The 10,263-nt window shown below is 48.6% G+C and overlaps 1 protein-coding gene across 1 annotated transcript in view; it reads left to right on the top strand.

Annotated features, from left to right (window-relative positions):
- Positions 1 to 855: 855 nt before the first annotated feature.
- Positions 856 to 10,263, top strand: part of Ttc39b (tetratricopeptide repeat domain 39B) — a 100,632-nt gene continuing 91,224 nt past the window's right edge. The window contains exon 1 of the mRNA XM_021159755.2: positions 856 to 1,021. Within this exon, the coding sequence (XP_021015414.1) occupies positions 980 to 1,021 (42 nt within the window). The 5' untranslated portion in view covers positions 856 to 979. The remainder of the gene's footprint in view (positions 1,022 to 10,263) is intronic.

Below are 10,263 nucleotides of genomic sequence, written 5' to 3'. Positions count from 1 at the left end.
CAATAGAAGTTTGGTGTCTGGGGACACCACAGAACAGGGATAGGACATTTTTGGGATGCTCTATATGAGTGGGGTGTTTTGTAACACTTGTCACCAAATCACACCGTTAGGGGAATTTAAAATAAAACTGACTCTCAACCCTTAATATATATAGTTTTAACTTTTTCCCCCCAGTTGGATCACTCAGTTATTTTGCAAGTCAGAAACAGGAATCAATTTCTAAATACAGTCAACAAGCACTGTTCTGGGTCCTAGGGATATAGCATGGAAAAAGACAGCGTCCCTATCCTCATGGATAATTCAAGCACAAATTACTATTTGGATTTACAAAAGGCTGAGTGAGAGATGGTGTAGCAAGAAAAACCTGGTCGTTACTTCGCAAACACAGAGGCAAAACAGAGTTCCTGTCTCTTGGAGAGGATGTTCTTGACACACCGACTTGGACATGTGATGTGTCAGATGCCTCTAGGTGACCAGTGACCCGTGGCTGTCCTCTAGCTGCATCTGTCAGATGCTCTGTCTTCTGGGCGAAGTAAACGCTCTGGTTCCAGACCAAGGACCAGGTGGACCACTAGCCACAGAGGGAGCGCAGCCACGACCTTGGGTTGTCAGCTCTGCGCGCTCCAGTTAGGGCGCCAGGCTCCTGCCAATCCTCTAGGGAGGCCAGTACCCCAGAGGTCCTTTTCCCGAGCACCCGCTGACTCTGTGGGTGACTCCTCCCCACGGAACCTGGTTGGCTGCTCTCTAAGGGGGCCGCGTGCCGGGGCGGGGCTATCCGGCGAGGGGGCGGGGCATTAGCCTGGCATCCGCTCGGGTACTGGGTGCGCAGTGGATACCGCGGCGCCGGGGGCGGGGACAGTTCGGTCCGGTCGCTCGGGGCCGCCTGGTTCCTCCTCCACCCGCGCTGGGCTGAACCCAGAGCCCAGAAAAGAGTCGGTTCTGAGTTCCCTGTGGGTGTGCGGCCGCCGCGGAGGGGAACATGGCGCTCGTGGGCAGCCGAGTGGAATTGGACGCGGACGAGGTGCGAGGACAGGCAGAGCGGGCTGGTCCGGGCACCGGCGGGCGTGGGAGGGATGCGGAGCCTCCGCTGGCACGGAGGGTGGGCAGGGCTGTCCTTCACGCCGAGGAGCGCCCCACGGGGCCAGGCAGAGCAGCCCGGGCCAGCCTGAGCCTCCTTGGACCCTATGGGCTTTTGCGGAACCGTTCTGGACTCGACTTCTGTGTCGCTTTCTGTGGAAGTTCCGCGAGGTGTCCGCCGGTCGGGTGGGGTACAGCTGTCTAGTCACCCCGGGACCGAGGGCCGGAGCCTGAGCCCCGCGGCCGGGAAACGTCCCTTGTCCAGAATCGCCGGCGGCCTCGCCTCTCTAGGCTACCGAAGTGACCTACCGGGTCCTCGCGCGGCGCCGGGGTCTGAACGCTCCCGGGCGGGGGCGCCCGACCTGTTGATTCCAGCGCTTCCTTCAGCTGCTGCTGGGAGCGCGCGCTCTGCTCTCAAGTTGAGGGTCAGGCTCCTGCCGCCGCCTCTGCTGCCATTTTACCTGACTTGAATTTTACAAGTCGCGGCCTGAGAAAGCCTTGATTTCCAATGATGCAATAGATGGGTGATGTGGAGGAGGCGAGTGAGTTAGGATTCTGTCTTTACTGCCAGAAGATCCTGGTAAGGAGTAAATACTGTGCTTTAAACGTTGACATTAAGAACCGATCAAAACCCCAAGGATCGATCCTTATGCTACAGACAGTTAAGAAGGTGAACCAGAGCTTTCTGAGGACCAGCCTTGCAGTGTGGGCCCAAGACCACATACCAGGGAATTAGCGCTTGCCCAGGGGGCATGGATGTGTTGCTGGACCTTCTAAGGACACACAAGGCAAACAATGAGATAGAATATTTGTTACTATTTTCTTTTGTGACAACTTTTATTTATAGCTTTAGGCAGTCTTTTGGCATGACCTGTTGCCTGCGCTTTTAAAATTTACATCCCTAGATCTTTTCTGTAATCCAGGTAACACACTACTACGGTCCTTTGACCATCTCCCACTTCCTCAAGACGTTCCCTCTCGTGTATACATTAAATAGCCACAGTCTTGGTATGATGGAGGCTGTAGTACAGCCTCAATAGCTTATCCCAGGCTTGTCTCCAGCTGCTTCCCTGTCCCTAACCATGTTTATTTGTATTGAAAATGAAGGAACAATCCTGAGCCTGGTCTGTAATCTCAGCACTCAGATGGCTGAGGCAGGAGAATCACAAATTCAAGGCTACCCAGGTCTAGGCACATAGAAAAATAGACTAGCATGGATTTTTTTTTTTCTTCCGTAATAAAGAAAAAAAAAAAATCAAGACCCAGAGTAGCTCCTAACTATAGAGTGGTATTTCTGACTCTGGCTCACTGTTGGAGAAATGCAAGTCATAACAGTAGATGTTAAATGGGATTGTCTTGGCATATTGAGATGAAGGTTACTCTGTCAACTGCCAATAAAACAAACTCAAGAGCTCATGTCGAAGTTAGGTATCAGAGCAGCAGACAACCTGGCACAAAGACTTGAATACATGTTTGTTAAGTAAATGCATGACTGCAGAAAAGATATGGCTCCATCAGACCTCAGTTTTTGCCTTATCACTGATAAGCTCCCAATTTCATGCTAGGTATTCGTCTTAGGTAATGGACAAGGCACAAAGGAACTCTTTGTTCACGCCAAATCTATGTTTTACCCTCATGGTGGACAAGTATGTGGGCATACGTTTATCCACTCTCTACTGAGTGCTTAAGTACTCTGTGCTTAAATTTGGTACCTTAGCTGGGCGTGGTGGCGAACGCCTTTAATCCCAGCACTCGGGAGGCAGAGGCAGGCGGATTTCTGAGTTCAAGGCCAGCCTGGTCTACAAAGTGAGTGCCAGGACAGCCAGGGCTACACAGAGAAACCCTGTCTCAAAAAAAAAAAAAAAAAAAAATTGGTACCTTGGAGAGAGAAGGTACAGCTTTGGATGTCTAGGTCTCCCAGAGTGCCAGGGAGATAAGTCATGTGTGGACCCATTTAGGGTGAATGAACAGGTGTGCAGTAGGATGTTATAGGTATGCTTGAAGTACTTGTCAAAAATCCCTAATTGTAAGTGGATTAAAGAACTCTACCTCTGGGCAGTGGTGGCACATGCCTCTTCAATCCCAGCACCCAGAAGGCAGAAACAGGCGAATTTCTTGAGTTCAAGGCCAGCCTGGTATATATAGATCCTGTTCCAGGACAGCCAGGGCTCTGTTACCCAGAGAAACCCTGTCTGAGGGCGGGGGAGGTGTTAGGGGAGGAAGAAAGAAAAAACCAAAACAAGAACAAACAAACCAAAATAAACCAAAAATGAGCTCCACTTTGTGTGGAAGACTGTCAGGTTCACCAGGTGTGTGAGTAGACCGGAGGGAGCTTATCTCAGGCTTTCACACCCTCCAGGGCACTTTGCTTTCTTCCTGGCCATTGTTTGATGCTTTTGGGAAGTAAAAAGGGACAAAGCATTGTAGCCAAGAAGGCTCTAATCTCGTTGCCTCACTTTTGTGTATGTGTTTGGGGCTGGCCATTCAGTCGTTAAAATGGCAAACCTCTGATCTTCTTAGGTGCCAAGCTAGTGCTGATTGGGAGATCCAGCGGGCAGGACAGAAGGAGCCTTATCCACAACGGACTGATAAGTCCTTCAGCCCCTGAGGGCTTATTCAGGTTCCTGGTCCTGAGGAGTTAGGGCTAGGAATATCTTAAATGTTCTAGTGTTAGGGTTTTTGGGGGGTGGGGGTGGGGTGGGAGGGTAGGTGGGGAGGGAGATCTTTTTTGAAGTCATGACTAATACTATGGGAATACTTTTCTTCCTAAGTACCCACAGAAATGATAGTGGTGGGGAAACTTATAGTATCTCTCGGGTGGATTTTGGTTTTTAAGCAGATTTTTAAATGATTGACCCTTCCTTCCTCTCTCTCTCTCTCTCTCTCTCTCTCTCTCTCTCTCTCTGGTTTTTCGAGACAGGGTTTCTCTGTATAGCCCTGGCTGTCCTGGAACTCACTCTGTAGACCAGGCTGGCTCCGGACTCAGAGATCCTCCTGCCTCTGCCTCCCAAGTGCTGGGATTAAAGGTGTGCGCTACCACTGCCCGGCTTTTTAAATAACTAAAGAGGGGGCTGGAGAGGTGACTCTGATTAAGAGCACTGGCTGCTCTTCCTGAGGACTCAGGTTCAATTTTCAGCACCCAGATGGCAGCTCACAACTGTCTGTAACTTTCAGTTTCAGGGGATCCAACGCCCTCATACAGATATACATGCAGATAAAACACCAGTCAATGCTCATTAAATAAAAATAAATTTATTTAAAATAACTGTTTAGATTCTGTAAAGAGAAGTATGGTTGCATTTTGTCTTCGTCAGGGTTTCTATTCCTGCACAAATATCATGACCAAGAAGCAAGGTGGGGAGGAAAGGGTTTATTCAGCTTACACTTCCATACTGCTGTTCATCACCAAGGAAGTCAGGACTGGAACTCAAGCAGGGAAGGAAGCAGGAGCTGATGCAGAGGCCATGGAGGGATGTTACTTACTGGCTGGCTTGCTCAGCCTGCTCTCTTATAGAACCCAAGACTGCCAGCCCAGAGATGGTCCCACTCCCAAGGGGCCTTTCCCCCTTGATCACTAATTGAAAAAATACTCCACAGCTGGATCTCATGGAGGCATTTCCCCAACTGAAGCTCCTTTCTCTGTGATAACCCCAGCCTATGTCAAGTTGACACATAAAACCAGCCAGTACTCATTTCTTTTTTTTTCTTTTTAGAATTATTTTATTTTTATGTACATTGGTGACTTAATAGAAATGAACAATTTGTGTACACAATTACACACACATATATATGAATTGCATTTCAAATTGAAAGTCATTCAGTAAATACAGTTATTAAGTTACTAATAGCTGTAAATTTTGGATTTAACACTTACAGTTTTAGTTATTTTGAACTCATTATTGAGTAAGAAAATTAAGCCATTTATATTCTCTTACACAATACATACATGTTATTAAAATTTTATGGGCAGGTACAAATAGGAAAGCATGTAAAAAAGCGACTTAAGGAAGTGATAATGAAAACAAAAACCTTACAAAACACTGAATCATGTGAAGAAATGGCTTATGGATGATTTTTATGGCCTGTTCTGGATGTTTTTTAAAGATGGTGTCTTGCTATGTATTGTGACTGGGTAGGAACTTGACTTTATAGACTAGGCTGGCCTCAAACTCCCACATACTGCCTCTGCCTTCCCAGTATTGGGATGACTGACCTGTGACTCTGATCAGCCCGATGACGTTTTAGTACAACTGATGCCACAATTGTTTTAGAATGAGACTGGGACTCATTGAAGGAGCTAGTTAGTGTCCTAGAAGAGCTCACGGCTTAGTAAATGATGGGTAGTTACCCAAGTAACCAGTCTGCCTGGGGGTCAGGTAGGATTCTATAATGTAGGCTCTAGGGCAGTAAGACTGGGGTGCATTCAGTACAGGGAATAGGGAGTGCTGGCCACCCTAGTTTAGGGTTAAAGAAGAGGTATATTGGGGTGATCCAGGATCCAGCTTGGGTGAAAGTTGGTGTGGACTGGATTAGAGTGAACATCTTGGGAGTTGATACAGCAAAAGGCAGGTTCAGATCCCAGGAGACCTGCAGTGCCATGACACTAAGGAGCCTGGATTCTGTCTTATAAATAATAGGTTTTTATGGCTGGAGAGATGGCTCAATGGTTAAGAGCACCGACTGCTCTTCCAGCACTGACTGCTCTTCAAATTGAATTCCTGAGTTCAATTCCCAGCAACCACATGGTGCCTCACAACCATTTGCAATGGGGTCTGATGCCCTCTTCTGGTGTGTCTAAAGAGAGCAGTGGCAAATACATAAAAATAAATAAATCTTTTTTTTTTTAAAGTAGGTTTTAAATTAGGCAAGTATTTGTTAGTAGTGCCACACTCTCCTGCAGCAGCTCCAGGGTCCCTTAATCTTTTAGGGACCTTAACTCAGGGAAACTCAGGATTCTTGGCTTTTATATAGAAAAGAGTTTTGAGGTGAGCCAGTGTGAAACAGAGATGGGGTTTATCTAAAGTAGAAGGACCGTGGGAACTGCTGCTCAGAGAGGAGTCACAGCTTAGTAAAAGATTTTTTAACCTAGACTTTTTTTTTTTTTTTTGTTTTTTTCCGAGACAGGGTTTCTCTGTGTAGCCCTGGCTGTCCTGGAACTCACTCTGTAGACCAGGCTGGCCTCAAACTCAGAAATCCGCCTGCCTCTGCCTCCCGAGTTAACCTAGACTTTTAAGTGTGGGGATTAAGAGAAAAACTGCTCGAGCTACTTTCAAGAGGTTGCAAAGAGGCCCCTCCTCTCCTGGCTTTATAGATGACACTGGGCTGTCTCTGGAGATACCTTGGATGGAACTGTAATCTGAGAAGGTAAACCCAGGAGTTCCTGGGAGCACATGGGGACTGACACTTTCTTCTTTTCTTTTTTCCCTCTCCCCTCCTCTCCCCTCCTCCTCCCCCCCTCCCCTCCCCTCCCCTCCTCTCTCCCATCCTCCCTTCTTTTCTCTTCTCCCCATCTCTTTCCCTTCCTTCCCTTCCCTTCTATCCTCTCCCTCCCCTCTTTCATATTCCTTTTTTTTTTCCTGAGACAAGGTCTCACTCACTATATAGCTTTGACTACCTTGGAACTTGTTATGGAGACCAGGTTGATTCCCAACTCATAGAAATCCACCTGTCAGGTTGAAGAGATGGCTCAGTGGTTGAGAGCACCGACTGTTCTTCCAGAGGTCCTGAGTTAATTAATTAATTGATTAATTTTGTTTTGTTGAGACATGGTTTCTCTGTGTGTAGGCCTGGCTGGAACACCTGGAACACCTGCCTCTGTCTCCTGAGTGCTGGGACTAAAGGCGTGCATCACCACCACGTGACCCACACCTCTTTTTATTATAAATGGTTTTTGGTTCGATTTCTAGAAAATGGCAAGTGTACCATTGGAAGGAGAAAGGCCTGAAGCAAATGCTAGTCCTGTGGAGCTCTTGGTTTTCAAGCAATGCCAGGCTTTGATCCAACCACACTCCAAAGCAAAGCCTCCCTTTCCTTCCCAGGTCTCCCTACCTTTCTGTCGTTTTCAGAGTGTGCGGTTGGAGGCAGGAGGGGCAGAGTCTGTTTCCACAGCTCCTGTGGGTTGGACTGAGTCCTGAAGGAGAACAGGGGTGTGGTGTTGGACGGGGTGAGGCTGACTCTCAGGGCCTATCCTGGAGAGCAAGGGGGAGGGCCTGGCTTGGGGCAGAGGTGTGGGAGAAGGATGGCTATGCAGTGGTAATTCTGGTTCCCTTTCTGCTCAGGTGGGTGGAGATGGGCATGCATGTGAGCAGAAGAAAGGCTCATTCCCATTCCTATTGGGTGGGTGCTTATGTGGGGAAGGAAGCAGCGGGGCAACCTGTGGCTCTGGAGGAGTTCTCTACTGGGGAATCCTAGGACAGGCAGGTTGTCTGTAAACTGGTAATGCTGCTGAGTGGAAGGAGACAGGCCCAGCTGCTATCAGCCCAGCTCAGGTTAACAAGTCACCTCCCGTCGCTGAGATGCTGGGTGTAGAATGTCTTTTGGAATCCTAGCTAGTCGTGGATTGTAGCTTTCTCAACAGAACTTTCCTTGGTGCCCCCCACCCCTCCACAGACTTGGGCACCTCCCTCTCCTCTTTCACTGCTTACATGGGCAGGTGGCATCTCTCCAGGTGGTGTCTGCCTTCTTGGTTCTCTGCCTTGGGTCTGTTGCTAATTGTCTATAGCAAGAATCTGATACTGTGACTCCCAAGAGACTCTTGGTTTCCATCTTTTGGTCTATGGACAGTTAGTTCCCCTAACCTGCCCCTCTGGGGCCCAGTAGTGCATCTTGACTGGAGTCACATTCACTACCAACCACACCTCAATTGAGGTTCAGGCCCAGAGGAAGACAGGAGGAGAAAGCCCTTTGTTAGCAGCTCTGTCAGAACTCCTTCTCCATCCCTGAGCTCAGTGAGTCTGGGTTCCCTCACACTTCACCAGATCTCTGTGCCACTGTGGCCAGACAGCCACGTTGGTGAAGTCATCACAGCTCTCGGAAGGGACTCTTGAGGTGTGGGATCCTTGGGAGCTCCTAAAGCTATGGTGAAGCCTTAAACTCTTTACTTAAATACCTAAAGATCCTGTAGTCTGCGTGCGTGCGTGCGTGTGTGTGTGTGTGTGTGTGTGTGTGTGTGTGTGTGTGTAGCCAATGCTTTCTCGATGTGTTCACCTTGGCCTTGATCATATACTGGCACTTGTATAGGGCCTATGTATTTAAATTATCCCTGTAAATGATGCCCTGTGTATGCTAATTGGGTCGTATGGTAACTAATAAGCAGTGCAGTCTTGTCTTAGGTGGGAAGAGCTAGGGATGGGAAACTCCTCCTCTCTAGGCGGGGCTCTGGAGGGTGGGACTGGGTGTGGCAGTCTGCCAAGTGGCACTGGGGACAGAGAAAGAGGGTATCTCACTGGGAGAAGGGTGAGAAGTTTTTCATTTTCAGGATGAATAAAGGTTAACAGGGTTTGGTGTGAAGGGAGTTCAGTATGGACGGTCAGCAGGGTGTGGTTTTGAAGGTGTGTCCTGTCCCAGAGGAAAGGGAGGTCAGGACTTGGATTCCAGACTGAGACCTTGGGAAGGGCAGTGACTTAGAGTTCTTGCTCCTTAACCCTTTGGGCCTTGGTTATTTTGGGGGTGGGGGTTGGATCTTAATGGGTAGCAAGCAGTTTGAAATGCATGACGTGTCTATAAATTCTTTCCAGTTTTTGACATCTGTCATCTAGAAGGTGACATTTGAACAAGACTTCTTCAGAGGTTCAGAGGTGGAATTTTAGTAGACAGTGTGGGAGCTCAGAGCTCACAGGCGTGGTGAAAATGAAGCCATAGTTGGTGTGTGTCTGTCTGTGGCAGAGAGCACTGGAGAACTGGAGACTGTTTGGCTAGATTTTGCTAGGCCTTGAACCAGTTTAGCTGAGGTTTTGTTGTTGTTGTTTGTTTTTTTCCCCTTCCCCCAAGTGGAAAGATATATGAGCCTTTCTGTATCTGAGGATTTTTGCCTTTTTAGGAGCAGAGTATATGGGGCTTTTTAGTTTAGTTTTGTTTTTTTGAGACAGGGTGTTCCTGTATAGCCCTGGCTGCCCCAGAACTCTGGAACTCGCTCCATAGACCAGGCTGGCTTTAACTGGGAGATCCACCAGCCTGTGCCAGTGCTGGGGTTAAAGGCATTCACCACCACACCTATGTGGGGCCTTTTATGTTTGCTTTGAGTCAGCACTCCGGTAGATATTGTTAGCCTTCTACAGCGTTATTACAGAATGTGTTTTCTTGTACCAAGACTGAAGATACTTTATAAAATCCAGAGACAGTCAGCAGTGGTGGCGGCACCTCAGAGCGGAAGTGTAAGGAATTAAAGAGCAGGCTAGCACTGTAAGAGCACTCTGAGCAGTCCAGTGGTTTATCCTTAGTGAATGCAGGGTTCTGGGATATACTCAGAACTCAGTACTTCAGCAATGTACCCAAGGTCTCATGCAAGGGAGGACAGTCCCAGAGCCCAGCTGCTGCTCCATGCTGTCGGAAGCCAGTACTGCTCACATGGATGCCAGCAGGACTCAGTCAGTGAGCACCTGGCAGACTTGTCTGCACTGAGTGGTCGGTGGGTTTCTAGGCAGGGCTTTGAGATCAGACCTCACTGTCTTCTTCCAGGACTTCTTCCTTCCTAGTCAGCCTCATCTTGCTTACCATGTGAGAATCTGAGGGTAGTTTCCTTGCTTACCATGTGAGAATCTGAGGGTAGTTTCCTGGCTCAGTGACCAAGTCAGTGGGGGGAAAGGAGAAATGTTTCTTGGCTGGCCCGCCTGCCAATGCAGCAGGGACTCATTCTGGCTCTGTCCCAGAGATTAAGGATCAGGTGACAGCCAGAGCACTTCCTCAGATGTGGTAGTCCTTGCTCACTAACTACCCCCAGGTAGTAGTCCCGGGCTGTGGATTGTCCCTAGGAAATGGGATGGAGGACTGGGAAAATGAAAGTAAAGGAGACAGCAGTCGTGGTGGTTGCTTCCTGTTTTCAAAACAAAACAAAAACCCGAAGGGCAGTGCAGGAGGGGGAAGGAGGTCCCCAGTGTCAAAGGAGCCTTTGCTCATGCAGGAGCACACATCTCTAGTGCCAGCTACTTTGAGGGCTGAGGTGGGAGCATCCGTTGTGCCCAGGAACCC

Source organism: Mus caroli, chromosome 4 (assembly GCF_900094665.2).
Source record: "Mus caroli chromosome 4, CAROLI_EIJ_v1.1, whole genome shotgun sequence".
NCBI lineage: Eukaryota > Metazoa > Chordata > Mammalia > Rodentia > Muridae > Mus > Mus caroli.
This window is presented reverse-complemented; position numbering and strand designations above follow the sequence as displayed.